Source organism: Rhizoctonia solani, chromosome 4 (assembly GCF_016906535.1).
Source record: "Rhizoctonia solani chromosome 4, complete sequence".
Taxonomy (NCBI): domain Eukaryota; kingdom Fungi; phylum Basidiomycota; class Agaricomycetes; order Cantharellales; family Ceratobasidiaceae; genus Rhizoctonia; species Rhizoctonia solani.
Genome location: NC_057373.1, coordinates 1423488 through 1441351, shown reverse-complemented (window position 1 = coordinate 1441351; position 17864 = coordinate 1423488). Strand labels below are relative to the sequence as shown.

General features: G+C 51.5%; 3 protein-coding genes across 3 annotated transcripts; 2 read left to right on the top strand and 1 right to left on the bottom strand.

Moving 5' to 3' along the window:
• Window positions 1-54: 54 nt before the first annotated feature.
• Window positions 55-6191, bottom strand: RhiXN_00464 (Cyclin, C-terminal domain; the record flags this gene model as incomplete). Its single annotated transcript, XM_043320283.1, has 12 exons — window positions 55-1147; window positions 1203-1290; window positions 1348-1584; window positions 1635-2311; window positions 2378-2590; window positions 2647-4163; window positions 4226-4613; window positions 4907-5050; window positions 5123-5442; window positions 5496-5694; window positions 5743-5936; window positions 5997-6191. 12 exons carry the CDS (start codon window positions 6189-6191, stop codon window positions 55-57), a joined length of 5265 nt encoding a protein of 1754 aa, XP_043179295.1.
• A 1048-nt stretch (window positions 6192-7239) lies between these two features.
• On the top strand, window positions 7240-9997 carry RhiXN_00463 (urease accessory protein UreD; the record flags this gene model as incomplete). Its single annotated transcript, XM_043320282.1, has 9 exons — window positions 7240-7427; window positions 7495-7549; window positions 7598-8202; window positions 8504-8564; window positions 8617-8757; window positions 8822-8970; window positions 9018-9317; window positions 9371-9486; window positions 9552-9997. 9 exons carry the CDS (start codon window positions 7240-7242, stop codon window positions 9995-9997), a joined length of 2061 nt encoding a protein of 686 aa, XP_043179294.1.
• A 1183-nt stretch (window positions 9998-11180) lies between these two features.
• Window positions 11181-17819, top strand: RhiXN_00462 (intermembrane space AAA protease IAP protein; the record flags this gene model as incomplete). The annotated part of the gene is made up of 14 exons (XM_043320281.1): window positions 11181-12953; window positions 13009-13164; window positions 13231-13367; window positions 13420-13515; window positions 13566-13716; window positions 13981-14566; window positions 14619-14713; window positions 14763-14900; window positions 14953-15562; window positions 15616-15661; window positions 15709-16392; window positions 16450-16539; window positions 16595-17416; window positions 17471-17819. The coding sequence occupies 14 exons, from the start codon at window positions 11181-11183 to the stop codon at window positions 17817-17819; spliced, it is 5733 nt and encodes a 1910-aa protein (XP_043179293.1).
• Between the last annotated feature and the right edge of the window lie 45 nt (window positions 17820-17864).

Genomic DNA, 17864 nt, shown 5'->3' with positions numbered 1-17864 from the left:
CGAATAAGCAAGACGGACTGAGAGAGTGAGAAAAAGAAAGTATTTGTAGTAGAATTATACACTCGGCGCTTTGGACAACTTTAATAGCCTAAACTTGCCCGCGTTTCGTTCACACATGTATACACTGTCTCCCTGGCGCGCAAGGAAAATTACACCTTCGTCAGACAAGAACGCGAACGGACTGTCTGAGAATGGGTTGCTATCGTCGTTTGACTCGGCGTGTCGCTTTCCTCCGCCCGCACGACGCTTTCCATTCCCATTCCCATGACCGCTTGCATTCCCATTCCCAGTCGCAGCGCTAGGCTGAGGAGTGTCGACCGCAGAATTCCCAAGAGCAGAAACCGAGGTGCCCAGTTTCCAAACCCACGGGGCACGCCGACTCGTCCCGCCCGACACAGCTACACGGTACGCCGGAACCGCAGTCCTGGACTCATCCCCGGGCTCCAACAGCGCCTCGCCCACGTCCAGCGCCTCGATCCCTCCCTGTCGAAGCGCAACAAACACGGCTCGATCACCCACATCGAACGCCTCGATGCGCTGCGTGTCCCCCATCGCGTCGTTGGACGACCAGTGGATCCGGCCCTTGAGCACCGGTCGACCGCGAGCGTCGACGATCGTTGTGCTGTGTCCGCCACGAGAACAGTAGAACAGCGCCGGAGGCCCAAAGTGTCGTGGTTGGGCGAGCAGAGAGAGGGGTTTGAGCAGGGCTTTTGTCGGTTTGAAAGGGTCGGGTGGATTAGGTTTGGATGTTGTTTGCGAGGTAGACGAGCTGGGTTGGGTTTGCGCAGGGGTTTGGGACGGGCTTGATTCTGTTGGGGGTTTGGACGTATTAACTTCAGCTGGGATTTGGGATGTGCTCGCTTTGGATGGAGTGTTCGTCCCGTTGGCTTCTACAGGAGTATTTGACCCGCTTGGCTCTGCGACAGAGGACGTGCTGGCACCAGGTGTACTTGTCCTTTCAACTGCTGGGATATGCGTCCCACTCTCTTCCCCACTCTCTACCTTTTCTGGTACCTCGGTCAATTCGGACCCGGACGCTCTGACTGGCTCGGGCTTGACAACTACAGGTTCATCCACAGGTGTAGGAGGTATCACAGTTGGCGTAGGAGGCACGACTGGACTGGGTGGAACAACTACCGGACGGGGTCTAAACGGCTCGGCCGGATCCTCGACGCTCGCTCTCAATCTTCAACAGAGTATACTCGGTCTCGTCCGCTCGTCGAACTGGGAGTTCGGGCGGGAGATAGCCTTCCCGGAGCCAGTTTTGCATGATGGATGGTTTCCACGGGCCTGGTGTTTTATTACATGCATTAGATAGGGATAGGAGTACAGGGAAAGGAGACGGACCTTGAACTACGCCCTTTGGATCCAGGTAGTACCATTTTACCACTGCTGGTGCAGGGACTTGAGCAGGTTGTACAGGAGGGGGAGGAGGTGTATGCGATGGAGTCGGAATCGGCGAAGACTCAATAATAGCCTGTTCGTCCCCACGTTCATCTTCATGCTCAGATTCGGGCTCAATGTCAATCTGTATCCCGTGTGCAGGATCGTCTTCCAACCCTTCGACGACAACCACCGGCTCGTCTTCCATCTGACTGGGCGCAGCCTCCACTCTGGGCAGGTTGGGCTCCCACGTTTCCCTGTACTTGCAGAAATCAAGATAGGTAGGCGGGATGATATAGTCGTCCGCGATGGCCGCGAGAGGAAATTGGGGCGCAAAGATAGCTGCTGGAACGTCGTATACGGCCCAGACTGGATCGACGATAGTGCCGCGAGCTCTTCTGCCATCGTCGGATCGGTAGGCTGCGGGACCGGCGGGACCGGTGGGATGGGAACAGGAACATCGGGGGCGGTGACGATTCGTCCTTGGACTTCACGGCGCCTTCGAACAAGGGACGTACTTCGTCGCGACGCAGGAGAGGCGGGCTGATGATCTTCCCCAACCGATACAGTAGTCGTAATCACTGTTTCTGCTGCCCGTGATGCTGCTCCTCCTCCCGCTTGCCCTGCCTCAGAGGGTTCGATGGTCCGACTGCCCCCGTTCGCGGCTCTCGCCCGTCTCCGAATAGCCCGTCGCTCGTTTCTCCCGATTCGGACTTCGCGCACGCGTACGGTCGCCGGCTCGAGTCCAAACACGTTTTGCGCAAACACGAGAAAGACTTCGACCAGATCATCGCCTTGGAGCTGCAGCTCCAACGACTTGGGCGAGTCAGGCAAGATAAACGTGCGCGAGAGTCCAAGCGCAGTACGATACGTCCCCGCAAACAATTCGACCTTTTCGCCCGATTCGCCGCACAAAATGGCTAGGAAACTGCCCAAACACAAGTCACAAGTCAGCTCGATCGATGCCAACAAAAAGGGACACTAGGGGATTTACCTTTTCTTGGGCGTCTCGACCGCCTTGATCATAATCGCACCTTTGGTTCCTGGCAGCTTGATGTACTCCAATTTGGGTGCCGCAGCGGGCCCTTCGGGCGGTGCACCCTCGGTATGGCCGTTCCCTGATGGCCCTGCCCCGCTCGAGGTCCCGGCATGGGCCGAGGCCGCCCGATCGCGCGACTTGGAGCGGTGCTTTTTGGACCCAAACGCGCTGAGGATTTTGGGGAATAGGCGACGTCGGGGTGCGGGTGGTGTGGGTGGGCGAACGCTGGGTGAGGGCTGGGACCGGGTCGAGCGGTGGGATCCTTGTCGAGGTGATGGAGGGGGTATAGCTGACTGGGAGGACGCAGCCGGAAGGGGTATAGGCGCGAGCGATGGGGTAGTATTGGCTCGTCTATCGGCTGCTGTTGCTGTTGTGATACGGTGGTATTTGCTGGGATGGAGGTATGCGCCGGTGGCCGGGATGCGATAGGTTCAGGTAACGAGGAGCTCGAAGGGGCGACAAACGACCATCGTCTTGGTCGGACATCGTCTCCCGGTGTCGGAGGTGGGTCGGTGTCTTCGCCCACAGGATCCAGTTCGCCAGGTTGGAAAACAGGATGAGTCTGGCTCTGAAGCATGACGACAGATGCCCGTCGCTGTGTAGTATTGGCCGGAACTTGAGGAGGAGGCATCCTGCTCTCGCGTAACATCTCGGCCATGGATACCGAGTCGATGCCGACCTCGGGCTCGGCGTCAGTCTCAGCGGTAGTCGGACCACGGGGCAAGAGTTGGCTATTGGATCTTGAATGAGCGAGGGCTGAGCGCATGGAGGATAGAGTGGTGGCACTCTCGGCGCCCACGGTTGCGCGACGTGCTGATGTGCCGCCAATTTGAAGTGGAGGAGAGGCAACGGATGCAACAGGTGCTGCTTGCTGTGGGTGCTGCTGAGCCGCAGCCGAGGTGCGTTCGTCCAGGGCAGCACTGGCTTCGGGGCCAGCGGCAACTAAGACCTCTTCATCGCTCGCCTGAAGCTCTGCCCACTCTGATTTTTGAGTCCCGTTTTGAGCAAGACCGACAATACTGGAGAGAGAACCTCCGCGGTGCCTGGGGCTTGCCGCGGCTGCCATAGCTGCCAGATTGGTGGTAGACACGCGAGTGATGAGCGGACGAAGGGTCTGGTCGACACTGGCCGAGTAGCTCGGGGGAGGGGCTGTCGGTTTCGAAGGCTGAAGTGCAGATGGGGCCGAGTTGGAGGCGGGAATGGTGACTCCGGGAGTGCCTTTGGACCGCGAGCGACGTGCAGCTTCGGCCTCGCGCTTGAGCTCGAGGTCAAGGCGCCATTCGACAGCACGGCGCACTTCTTCGAGTGCATACACACGCACGCCGTCTCGTCGTCCAGCAATCGCAACAAGCACACCCCGCTCTTCCATGACGATCACACTCTTGAACGACACTCGCCTCACGAGTGCATACGGCTGGGGAGCAGGGGGAGCATTGAGCGGCAAGACATCGAGGCCCTGGCCGTGGCAGAGGAGAAGATAGTGGGGCGCGAGAAAGGTGCCGCTGGTAGGGGCCATGGCATACTGGGCGGTAGTAAGGTTAGAGGTGATAATCGACAGTTGCAAACCGAGTTCTGAGAGTGTCGGGGGTGCAAGGGGCGGTGGCGGTGTCACGGGGCGAGTGGGACGCATAGGCGATGGCGGGGGAGACACGGAGCGTTCGCGTGGCATCGGAGGCTCGCGTTCCGGTCGTCGTGTGGTCAGCAGCTGGGAGAAAAACCCAGACAGGCGGTTCGCTCGGCCCTGTCGTCGTCGTCAGCAAATAGAAATAAAATACAAAATGGCCATATATCCAATTCACGCACATCCATTGTCGCTCGTCGGCTCCGCGTCGAGCCTGTTGCGGCCGCAGGGGGCAACAGTGAGGCTCTCGACGATGACGCATGGGAATGCGGGAGTGGGTCCGTTTGCGTCGATGTCCGCGGCGGTGGAGGCGATGGCGAGCTTGTTTCCGTAATCCGCACCTCGGGCACCTTGTCCAACAGCGGCCCTGCCATATCGCCACCCTCTCCCCCGTTCTCTTCGTCTTTCAAGTTGCCTTGCACATCCACAAACTGGGCACTAGTCGGCGAATCAACTTCGGCAATACCTCCTATAGTATCCCCCGTGAGTCCCAGTTCGGTCATTCTCCCCTTGCTCGCTGCCACGCCCAAGTCCAGTCGGGATCGCACTACACGCAGTGGGAGCAACGGTCTAGGTGAGAGTTCGGACGAGGATCGTGAGCGGTGGTTGGCAGTCGACTCAGCCATGACCAATCAATCACCACAATAAACTCGCGCGCTAATGAGTTCAACTGTCACTCGGGATTTATATACCACGTCAAATCTGACACCGTGCCACCAACAAGAAATAACTAAGGGCCGATGAATAATTACATAGTTGCCGACGCCTACACCGGCCCTCGCAAACTAAATTGCCCCCTCGGACTCGCTTGGTAAACACACCCGGATATTCCCCTAAGCGACCCCACCTCCCACCCCCCTCACGAGCTCTGCGGATCCCCGCTAGGCAAAGAAATCGAAGGTCCAAACATCTCATCCTGGCTCATCCTCGCCTCAAGCGATGCAGTCGCCTTGAGCGCACGCTTCTTGTCCGCGGCCGCATCGGCTTTTGCCTGTCGAGCTTCGTACCTATCCCACACATCCCGGGTTAACCCTCGCTAGGTGACGCGCCCATAGGGAAAAAGAAAAAATAACACGCACGCTTTGCTTCCCTTGACTCTCTCGGGATTCTTACACGTCTTGAGCCGAAAATCAATCTCCCTCACGAGACCTACATCCGTTCCCTTCCCGTCCCGTTCAATCATCGCCGCGGCCTCTTGAACGACGCTCAGCATGTTCCCGCTTCCCTTTTGCGAGAGGTAGGTTTCGGCTAACTGAGGGTCCGCGAGATACAGGCAGGCCATGGCGATTTGGGAAGGTGTGTAGATCAGCTCAGCGTCCGTCAAGCGCGAGTTGCGAATGTGCTGTAAAGCGGCGGAATGTGTGTGTTTAGTTGATTCTTGGTCGATTTCAGGTATACTCTGTATTGATTAATATGTAAATGAATCAAAGGGAGGTGAATCATAGTGCTCACCTGAATATCCAAGACAATGCCCCACAACGCTCGATGGGCGTGCCATACCGAAAACTCAAAGTTCAGACTCTGGGCAACCAGAAACTCGAGCGCGAGCACATCGGCAGCCTCGGTTTTGCCAGAAGGCAACTTGGAAACGTAGTAGTCTAGTGAAATGGGCATGTTTGATGTTTTTGTCGCCAGAAATAGTATTGTTATTCTATCGACCAGGTTAGAAGCTGAAACAATTTAAAGAGGGGACACATACGTGACGTTCATAGGATGCCAATCCATCACCGTATTCTTCAAATAAAACCGCTTTAGATAACTCGTCGCAGTTGCTTCGACCTCTTCGGACAGCCCAATCCGGACACACATTGACCCAATCACGCGTGCATAATACACCACAAGCGCACGCTCTTCTTCAGGCGTCAAGAAATGGATACTGGACGTCGATCCTGGCTACTACACCATCACTCTACCTCATCCGAATAAAACGAGCCGACAAGGCAAGGGACATACCTCCTCTTCTTCCAGTAACTTCTTTAAACTCTCTACTGCAGCTTGGTTCAGCTCTCTTCGTGACTTGGCAAGCTGTTCGGGTGAGAAGCGCCAGTGTTTGAATTGGGTTGACGATTCGTATAGTGGTTGTTTAGGAGCGGCGGGAGGCGGTGGTGCAGACGATTCGGTGTTGGTTGGTGCATCTGTTATAGCCATTTCGTATACTGGGATTTTGGAGTGTGGAATGAGAGCAGGGGAGTAGAATGTTCACGTGATGCGCGCCATTTCCACTGGTGACTGGGGCGTTTATATGCATCCAGGTCGGCATGTTTGAATATTCGGCTTCCTGCCCACGCATTTCAGACGCCTTACCAGATAGATACAGCGATGATGACTGGGCCCACACTTTTGAGGCTACCAGAAAAGTGGTCCTAGTTAACTGGAAATCCACTGCACTTGTATCCCTTGTGTTCAATTACCCCTTTACCTGATATCATACCTATCTGTGCAAAGAGGGCGACATAATACCTATAAACCCTTGGTACCGTTCAACCTTCGCGGCCCCTACCCCCAATGTGTTCCAGCTTAACAGTCATCTTATAGGCTCACTAATGGTACGTTCAAACACATCTACTTGCTACATTGCTTGGGAAAATAGCAGATCGGGTATGGACTCGCGGTGTAACGAAGGTCTCGGTAGGAATAGTACTTGACCGAACTTATATGTTCGTATATGCGGCCTTTTCGTATTGGTGTGGGCAAAAATATGTGCTGTGTGACCATAGTCATATTCTTGCGGGCAACAACTCGGAAGTTCTTACGACAAACAGAAAACAGACTTTATGACCATCAATATGTGAATCTGCAAACTGGACCCACGCCCACCAGGCAAGTGAATGTCTGTGAGCAAGATCTCGTGTCTAACTTGTCTATATATCTACCCTACTGGTACCATTAACGAGATAGATACCACATCAAGAACATCTCTGCAGCTCCCGAAGTCGTGGGGAGCTACGGGAGCACCTCTTCTTGAGAAAAGCTCTCCCGGGGTACTCATATCAAACTGTGGCGGCGCTTCGAGGACATTTCTCCCTGTTGAGAGGTGGGCTGTCGCGCAGCTCCCGTTAGGCCCCGCAGCCCATGGGAGTTTGAGAGCGTTTACTACTGTAGTCACGTGTCAAACAATTAATCGACTATTCCAATAACGAAACTTCTCCGATTTCCGAAACGTTATCTCGCATACAACTCGCCGAAACCAACCACCATGTCCGCCCCAGCTCGCTCACCCCAGCATGGTATCGGAAAAGCCCATATCCACGCATTCGGACCCCATGCGCATTTTAATCAACTTTCGTACACATACCCGCTACGACTTCTCGCTCCAACGGTTCCGTTTGCGGGTGATGGCCAGGTTCCTGTAGGTGTGGCGTATATGCTTTCGTACGGAGGGGGGTTGGTGAGTGGAGATAGGTCAGGAAGTGGTTTGATTTCGGTTTGGTGCTGATAGGATGGAGTGTAGGATTGAGCTAGAGGTAAAGGTTGAACAAAGCGTTGGGTTGGTTTTCCTTACCCAAGTGAGCAGATAAACAGCCGATATCGAAATTAGAATTCACTGTCTTTAGGGCTCGACAAAAGTGTTCAAATCAAGGATGGGTGCAGATCGATATCGACAAAGCTCTTCGACTTCATCAGACACTACAACGCAATACCTAACAGCATCACTCGCGTCTTCCAATATTTTCGTCCTCCTCCCCGACCCAATTACATGCTTCCAATCCGCATCTTATACACAAGTTCAAACTTTTCATTTGTCCCCTTCTTCTTCTCTTGTCTTGCTCGACTGGTTTACCTCCGGTCGTATGGCTCGAGGAGAAGAATGGGTATTCGAGCGGTATTACAGCAGGAACGAGATTTGGATCGATGGGAAAAGGGTAGCAAGAGACGTCATGCTGCTGACGCAAGAACAAGAATCTGGGGTTCTGAAAAAGAGAACACTTAAAGAACGACTCTCACCCTATGCATGCTATGCAACACTATTTCTTATTGGCACACTCGTCTACCCAGTCGTTCAGTCCCTCCAAACAAGTTATGGGAGTATCTCTCAACGACAACGAACTGGTCCAGAAGACTTGATTTGGTCGTTGAGTCCACTGGTGGATGGTGATGGTGTATGTGTACGAATAGCAGGGAAAGAAACCGAACTCGTTCGGGAGTGGTTGAAAGTTAGGTTAGCTGGGTTGAGAGGGGTGGTCGGGGTGGAAGCATATAGTAAAGCGTTTGTTTGATCGATCGAATCAATTGAATGTGAGATCGGCCCAGTTAAGGATGTTTGTTTGGAGCGCGAGGTTGTGGCGTAAGAACGTCATGTTCTTCTGTCCGTCGATCGACGTTGGTTATTAGTACGACTTTGTGGATAGCCACGACCAACTGCCTTTTTTTCGACTATCATGTGCGGACGATTTGCGTTGCATAACTTTGTGAGTATTTTGCCATTATACCCGTGGCATGACTTGAATAGGATTATATAGCATCTGGACCGTGTCAGGAATGAGTACCCTGGTATACCACCACGGAGATGGGATGATGAAGGTGTGTTATCAAAAAGGTCATCTATGTCCTACGTTATCTAAACTCATTTCAGAGCATTTTCATTCTCGGTGCGCATATTCAGCTCCGTCACGGACCACACAACTTATTTCCCCAAAGCTACAATGTAGCCCCACAAACCAATATCCCGGTTATTATGCAGGAACCGAATGGACAAGGCCAACAGGAGATGATCGTACGAACAATGGCAAGTTATTTTAAGATTTGAGGGTCATCTTTGAACTAAATTACTACGCTAGAGATGGGGAATCCAGGCCAGGTGGTGCGATCCCAATAGTTTTTCCTCTAAGAATCCAATCAACGCGCGCTCAGAAGTTGTCCTCGACGGGTCGGTAGCCATTTGGAAGACCGTACGGGGAAGTAAACACTGCATTGTTGTTTGCGACGGGTGAGATTGCCTTGCTTCAGTTTTTCGATCGCTAACAACGGAAATAGGTACTATGAGTGGCTAAAACGGGGTTCATCCAAAACGCCCTACTACGTAAAACATCCACAAGACCACCTTCTCCTTCTGGCAGGATTTTACGAGATCGTTCGAGGGACAGACCCTCCCAAGACTACGTACACTTGTACGATCCTTACTACTGAGCCCAACTCCCAGCTCTCATTCTTGCATGATCGGATGCCAATTATCTTGAGCGGAGAGCAAGCTTTAAGGTGGCTAGATGTTGGCAAAGGCTGGCAACCCGAATTATTGGAGGAGCTGAGAAAACCATATACTGAGAAACTTGTTTAGTGAGTCGCTTTGAGCAGTCTAGTAAGCACGGTAATTGAAGCAATAAGCATAGCTACGAAGTTCCGTCAGGAGTTGGTAAGGCTGGAGCCGAAGATCCGTCATTTGTCGAACCAATTGCGGAAAGAAAGGATGGGTTGAAAGCTATGATGAGTCGAATGGTCCAGAAGCGTGAGTCAAGCCACCTTTCGTCCCGGCGTCGCTTTCTAAATTGATGTAATCAAACAACCCCACAGAGGACAAGAAGCAGGCGCCAAAGCTCGAGCCATCAGAGATAGTTTTAGATTATCCAGAAGTCAAGGAAGAAGATCCCAAAGTGAAAGTAGAATTAGCTCAGAGCAAAACTGTCAAGAAAGAACCTTTCATGAAGCGCGAACTGGAAGAAATAGTGTTAGATGATGACTCGGACATTGAAGAGGACACTACGAGGACTAAATCCGAGCCTAAATCATCTCCCAAGTCATCTCCTGTCAAGCGGCGCGCGCCATCCAAACGAGGTTCTTCTCCGATCGAGATCGACGTGAGCTCGGGATCTGAAGGTGAAGACAATCGCATCGATACTGAGAGAAAGAGACGAAAAGTAGATGGAGGATCTTCGCCTCTTGCTGGGGATCAGAAGCCTTCGAGACCTGTGCGGTCCCCAAACAAAAAGACAATTATGGACTTCTTTGGAAAGAAGTAGATATTCATGCACGTTTGTATTCCGTATTTCTATTGCTTTCTTGTCGATCGCTGTCGTTTTAAACACCTTTCGCCGATGCACTCTATCACAAACATTCTATCTGAATTTGCATGACATTATACATTCGGTTGATTGAATAGAGTGCTTGAACACTCAGACTATACCAGTACATACACGCTCCATACCAACAGTTCATGCCAGTGTTTACAGTATTTAACCGAAAACATCACAGTCAACCTCGCAAGGTCGCCCGACTAAGACGACATCAGTTCTTATCCAGAAGACAGTTGGTTAAATACTTACTGCATTGTTCGGGGAAACAGCACGTAGGGCAGGTTTCGGCAGTATGTGGGTTACATACCCGGTTGGTAAGGTGGCAGCGTGCATCCAAAGTGGTGGGGACAGCACTAACTGTTGCAACGAATGCTACAAGAGCAAGGGCGATGGACTTGGGAGAAATCAACATGACTATGAAAACGAGTAAGGGAAAAGAGCTTCGTCTGACGGAAAGTTCTGACGGTTAGGCCCATTTATGCGTGTATGTATGCGGGCATACCGGGGCTTGGCTCTGGGCTAATATGATGGGGGCGCGTGGCCGGTCTTTATACCTAGGTTTGAACGTAATAGATAGTGCTGTAGGTCGGCAAAATGATTGAAATATTGTACATTTCTCATCAATTTCGTGGGAGTGAGCAGTGTTGGGCCAGGGGCAACGCGAGCACCTATTCCTGTAGCCATATGCTATAACTCTCTTCTTAGGCATATATATGATACATGGGGACTCGCGCGTCTTGCAACGTATACTTATGTCTGAGCGCTCAATAGATTATAAAAATTTAAAAGCGTTTTACGCCTACTAATCTACTAGCCAAGCCTCTTCACCACATCCATCTAGATATGTACACCATTAGTTCATATATTCATAAAAAGCATATGGTTCGGCAGTAACTAGTCTGATGCCAAGAGGCCATCCACGGAGCGCCATCTGGCCCAAGTGATCATGATGGAAGTGGAACCTCTCCAACTGTGGCTGTGCATCCTGCGCTTATCCCACTTGATGGGCTCTCCGAATGATGATTACGTGCGGTAGCGATCGCATCGGCAGCTCGCGTCAGCTTCCGGCGGCCACATACGAGGTTTAAGATCGAGTACGGGGCTACGACTGACAACCACCACAGCCAGAATGCATACTTTCGTTCGTCGGGCAGCGTGTGCAAGACGTGTTCCACTGCAAGTACGTCCTCTTCCGTTGACGTCGACTATTGCACCCAGGCTGGCCCGTGCATATGCAACCCCAACGGACGACAAACCGAGCAGTACACAAGAGAAGAAAGACTCGGAAAAGGGAAAGGAAAAGCAGTTATCGGACGAGAACAAGGTGCCTCCAGCTCTGAAAGGCCTCGAAGGCTTTTTCGGTGGGAGCAAGTCCTCGGAGTCCGGCTCTCAGCACCACGATCACGAGCATGACGAGTCACACGAACGGCGCCATCGATCGACTCCTCCCCCCGGAGGCCCCAACAACCAACCAGGTCCGTCGATGTACCAGAATCTGGCGCTGGTTGGTACTGCACTTTATCTCGCATATACGCTCTCCGCAACTAGTGCGGATTCTCGCGAAATTACATGGCAAGAATTCCAGAATGCCTTTCTCGAGAAGGGGTTGGTCGATAAATTGACGGTAGTCAATCGCACACGAGTGCGTGTACACCTTCATTCGAATGCGACGGGGACTATGTACCCGCAATCGACCGGGCAAGGTTATTACTTTTCAATAGGGAGCGTCGAAGCATTTGAGCGCAAGCTAGATGAGGCTCAACGCGAACTTGGTATACCGATCAACGAGCGTATCCCCGTGGCGTACCATGAGGAGATCAGTGCACTCAATACTGCCCTCCACTTTGCCCCAACGTTAATCCTTGCCGGTCTCTTACTCTATTTCTCTCGTCGTGCTACGGGTGGAGCAGGCGCAGGAGGCAGCGGTGGTATATTTGGTATTGGCAAGAGCCGTGCTAAACTCTTTAATCAAGAAACCGATGTCAAAGTCAAATTCAAGGACGTTGCGGGTATGGAGGAGGCCAAAGTCGAGATTATGGAATTCGTCAGATTTTTGAAGGAGCCGGCCAAGTACGAGCGACTGGGAGCCAAGATTCCCCGCGGTGCTATCCTATCCGGCCCCCCTGGAACTGGAAAGACATTGCTTGCAAAGGCAACTGCTGGCGAAGCGTCCGTTCCGTTCCTGTCCGTCTCTGGTTCGGAATTCGTAGAAATGTTTGTTGGTGTGGGTCCTTCTCGCGTTCGGGATCTCTTTGCGTCAGCCAAGAAGCACGCGCCGTGCATCATTTTTGTTGACGAAATTGACGCCATCGGAAAGTCGCGTGGGAAGGGTGGCAATTTCGGTGGCAACGATGAGCGCGAGTCGACACTGAATCAATTGCTTGTCGAAATGGATGGCTTTGGTACCAAGGAGCATATAGTTGTGCTAGCTGGTACTAACAGGCCCGACGTACTCGATCCCGCTTTGATGCGCCCTGGACGTTTCGATCGTCATATTCAAGTAGATCGACCCGACGTCTCCGGCCGCAAAGAAATCTTCATGGTGCATCTCCGGCCACTCAAATTGCACGAATCTCTCAAACTTGAAGACATTGCTCAAAAGCTTGCTGTCATGACACCAGGATTCTCAGGTGCAGATATTGCTAACGTCTGTAACGAAGCTGCCCTCCACGCTGCACGTGTCGAGAACGATAGCGTCACTGAGACAAACTTTGACACTGCGATTGAACGTGTAATTGTTGGACTTGAGCGCAAAAGTCGTGTACTGGGCAAGGAGGAAAAGAAGACTGTGGCTTACCATGAAGCTGGCCATGCGGTGTGCGGGTGGTTCCTCGAGTATGCGGACCCGTTACTCAAGGTTAGCATCATTCCTCGCGGTGTCGGCGCTCTAGGATATGCGCAGGTGAGTTGGCGTTTGTATGCAGTCTATCAGAAAGCGCTGATCGGTATATGATTAGTACTTGCCTGCTGAACGTTACCTCTACTCAACTCCTCAACTCATTGATCGCATGTGCATGACACTTGGAGGCCGCGTGTCCGAGGAGATATTTTTTGGCGAGATTACAACCGGTGCACAAGATGACTTGCAGAAGATTACCAAGATGGCCTTTGAAGTAAACGATTGTCTTTCGCATCCTATCCTTTGCGATTAGTTCTGACGTGCTGGATTTGTTGTATAGGTTTGCGCCAACTATGGGATGAACGAAGTGATCGGGCCGGTGAGCTATGGTGGGCGAGACTCGAAGGAGTCATTCCAGAAGCCGTTTAGTGAGAAGACCGGAGAAATGTTGGATAACGAAGTTCGAAAGATGATTGTGTATGCGTGCTTCCTTCCAAACGCCGATATTTTACTAAGTCAAAATTTCTAGGGCTGCACATAAGCGCACGAAGGACCTCTTGACAGAGAAGAGGGAAGAAGTCGTCAAGGTCGCAGAGCGATTACTTGAAAAGGAGATTCTCACTCGGTACGTATATTGCGTTGGTTACTCTTGCTGTCTATTCAGATAATACATAGACAAGACATGATTGAGCTTCTCGGAAAGCGACCGTTCAAGAATCAGAGCGATGACATGGACAAGTACCTTGACAAGCAGGGTGAAAAGAGTGCACCTCCGCCGTTCGAAGGTCCTCAACCCGAGCCCTCAGTTGCGTCCGAAGCGGTGGACGTACGCTCGTGAACTTACTAGATTCAAATACAAATGCATAATTTTTTCTTTAGTTCGAGAACAACTCCATTTTGTATCCTATGCATTTAATATATATAGCACACTCAGCTCGCATGATTCCTTGTTGTTTAGGCGCTTGAAGATCTGTTCAGGGTCCGTGTTACTGTAGGCGCTGAATGACGAACCACTCTGGGAGTCGCTCTCATGTCAGCCCCATCTTTCTCTTCGTTCCCCACTTTTTCGTCATTTCCTGATATCGAGGAGCCGAAATCTAAAGGAAAAGATAAGGATAAAAACAAAGATAAGGACAAACGGTCGAAACGTGAGGAGCGGGAACGAGAGCGGGATCGGGACGAACACAAGTCGAAGGGTGATCGAGACCGACACGAGGACAGGAGGCGGGACAGGCGGGACCGGGAGCGCTCTCGGTCTCCACGACGGAGAGATAAGGATAAGTCACGGGATGTAAAGGAGCGCTCAAAGCACAGGGAGCGGGACGATGGAGACAAACACTCAAAGGCCAAGAAAGCAGAAAAGGCATATCGAGAAGAGAAGCGCCGAGAGCGCAAAAGTAGGCATGGGGAAAAGGAAAAGGATAAGGATAAAAAAGACAGGGGAAAGGATATTGACTCGGGCTCTGAGCTGGACGAACTTGGGGAAACATATAATTTCGAACAGGACCTTGCCCATGCGCGTAAACAACAAACGATACTCAAGGACAAACAGCGAACCGAGTATGAATCGCTGGAGCTGTCGAACCTGTGTATGGCCGATGGAAAAGGTGATAGCCAACTGATGCAGTTTGGTTATTTGGAATCGAGCAAGGTTCCAAGGTTTATGAGGGCTGGGTGTGAGTCGAGTAACCTGGTTTGCGAATTTTAGAGCTGACAGCAATTTCGAAGATGGGAATGTACTTGGAGCGCCACATGGATGGAAAATTATACGTGGGAGAGGAAGCAATAGGCAGGTTGAATTAGGCAAGGGCGGTCGTCCACCGGTATGTGAACTTGACCTCCGCCACAACATCATGGCCAACCTGTTCTTAGGCAAAACGATACGTTGACCGTCGAGCAATCCCTTCCACAACTCGAAGACTCATTCCTTCCAAATCAACTCACTCATTCACTCAAGAGGAAGAGGAAGAAGAGTTCATTCGAGTAAACAAACGCCGAAAGCTCAAACATGTGTGTATCTCTCTGCTCGACTACCGGTTCAACCGCTAATACAATCACAAAGGATGACCTGGCAGACGAGGTGGACGACTTGGGCAAAGTCAAACGACGGGAGGATGGCCCTGTTTACCGTGAAATCACTCGTGTCAACTCTGATTCGTCTGCCTCTGATTTTTCAGACTCAGAATCCGATACAGAGCTTGTCACTCCAGAACTAACTCGTTCCGGAAAGCTGGCGGCTCGAGTAAAGGAGTACCCAATGGATATATCCGCCTGGATGGCACTGCTAAAGCACAACGTGGCGCCTGCTCAAAACGAATTGGCTCGCGCCGAAATGGCTGTATCGGTGTTATCTAAAGCTCTGGCTGCCCACCCCGCCAATGGACGATCTCCCTCGCTCAGGTTACGATTTCTGCGTGCAGGAGAGATTATTTGGCCCTCTCAGCAACTTGAAAAAGAATGGGAAGGTGTTTTGAGAGATTTTCCGCATGATGGGGACGTATGGACCGAGTGGGTTGGATGGAGAATGCGGGTTGTACGGGTTATCAACGGTGTTGATGATACTCTCGGCGATATTGCGCATGCGTTCGAAGTTCTCCGTGGTAATACGGAAGAACTTGAAATGCAGAGGCTCAGGCTATTCTGGAAGGCTTGTGTCTGGCTACGTCAGGCTGGTGAGTTGTTTGTTGCATTTATGCGCTCTTTACTTATTGTGGTGAGAATACAGGGTATATTGAGCGCGCAATTTCGGCTATGCAAGCTCAGATTGAAATGTATGCTATTGTTCTTTTAGATTCGATGCTGCTAACTGGATCTATAGCACTTTCTTTCCTCCTTCGGACCGACCAGCTACCTTTCCAGATACTCTGAAAATGTTCGAGGAATTTTGGGATTCAGAAGTCCCGCGAATAGGGGAGGAAGGAGCACAGGGATGGGCAAATTGGGTTTCTGGTGGCGGTTCAGGGGACGTATACGATGCGGGACAAGTATTTAAGCAGCTACTGGATCCCCCAGCCGATCCATACTTACATTGGGCCCAACGAGAGAAAACCATGGATAGCACTTTGACTCAACCACTCCGTCTTCGTACTGCCAATTTCCGCTTGGATGATCCTCACCGAGTCATCGTCCTGTCCGACTTTTCGCCCATTCTAACCCCGCTCGTCACACCAGTCGCCCGTCGAAATTTGCTGTTTGTGTGTTTACATTTTCTTGGCTTGCATACACCTGGATCAACCCCTCCGCCTGACGATATCTGGGCAGACGACAGATGGATGAAGCGCGAGAGCGATTTGTTCCCTGATCAACTCAAGTCTATGGGACCCCGTGTTCTGGATGGAGGCGCACTCATTGGCCATGAGAGGGTATTGAGACCTGGATGGGGACGCGTCAAAGAGTGGGGATGGGGAGTGGGTAGAGTGGTCGGGGCAGAGTCAGATATGAAAGCAGGAAGCCATATGTGGGAAGCGGAGGATCTTGTTGGCGTGGATATTGAATTCACAAGGTGCGTCCGAGGTATGTTGCTGTTAATCCACTGGACTGACTTTTGGGCTATGAAAAGTCGCGTATTTTCTATGCTAAGCCCTGTGGTTCAAGATGAAATGTGGGACGAGCACTGGCTTGCTTTTGAAGCCGCCTCTAATTTGAAAAAGTAAGCAAGTGCTCTATATTGGGCTTTAAGAAAGATCTCTGACTTGTCGAGCAAGAGCTTTAAAACTGTCGCGGTTACAATTAGCTCAAGATCAAACATCTCTGTACCGCTGGGCAGGTCACGCCCGCCTAGAGCGCGCCCGAAATAAACCTGAAGAAGCTCGCAAGATTTACCGGGTCAACTTGACAAATGTCAAGATCGACCGACGAAGGCCCGGTGAACTCGAGCTCTGGTGGGACTGGTCAGAAATGGAATGGGTTCAGGATAAAAGCGAAGATGCTCTACAAGTCGTGTTAATGGCTGCAGACGCTTCGGCCCCAACCCCAATAGAGATCCTCCGGGCGAAACGGATATATGATGCGTCTTTCAAGGACGATTTCTCGAACGATCCGATGGCTCGCGTGGCGCTTGTGAAACTACGTGCACTACTAGAACTATTGTCCACCAAATCTCTGGCCTCTACTCTGGCCATTTACAATCACCACCTTCAAACTCCGCAATTCCTCCATCACACAGCAGAACACGAAGCTCTTGTGTTGTCAGCCACATTATGCGCATTCCATTATTCACGTACATTGGGAAACCCCTGTCCACCCAACATATTGCGAGACCAGGCTACTGCGGCCATCAAGTTGTACCCAGGAAATACTACTCTGCTTGGACTCTTCCTTGAGTCTGAACGTGGAGAGAAGGTCTGGGGTCGTGTGCGAACTGCAGTCTCGGACATCATCCTTCAGGAGGACTTGAAAGATGATATGAAGACCGAAGTGTCACTCGCAAGAATTTTATGGGCTGTATGGGTCGAAAGCTGGGAGCATGGAAGCTACGAGCAAGAGCGTGTACGAAACGTACTCAGCAAAGCTATTAGTGACCATAGGTCAGTGGGGTATTATAACTAGAGCGGTCGCAGCGTACCTAACTATCTTAAAAGGACACGCCAATCTCCAGTTTTATGGCGCATTTATTTGGAGTTTGAGATTCGAGCCGGTCAGCTTACCCGCGCAAAGGCGTTGCTTCATCAGGCTATAGGGGTTTGTCCTTGGGTAAAGGACTTTTATCTCCTCCCGTTCAATCAGCTGCGGCCTGTTTTTACCCACACCCAGCTAGATTTCTGGATCAATGCCATGGCAGAACGCCAAATACGTACCCGGACTGATGTTGAAGAGCTGCTGGTAGGTTGGATACCAGAAGAGGATTCAGATTCAGAGATTGAGGTGGAAGGTGGGGAGCACGACATTGAAGATAGGGCCCAAGAGCTTAGAAGACTGCGGCCTTACTGAATGTTTATGAGATATAGAAAAGAGCCTGATGCTATAGTTATACAA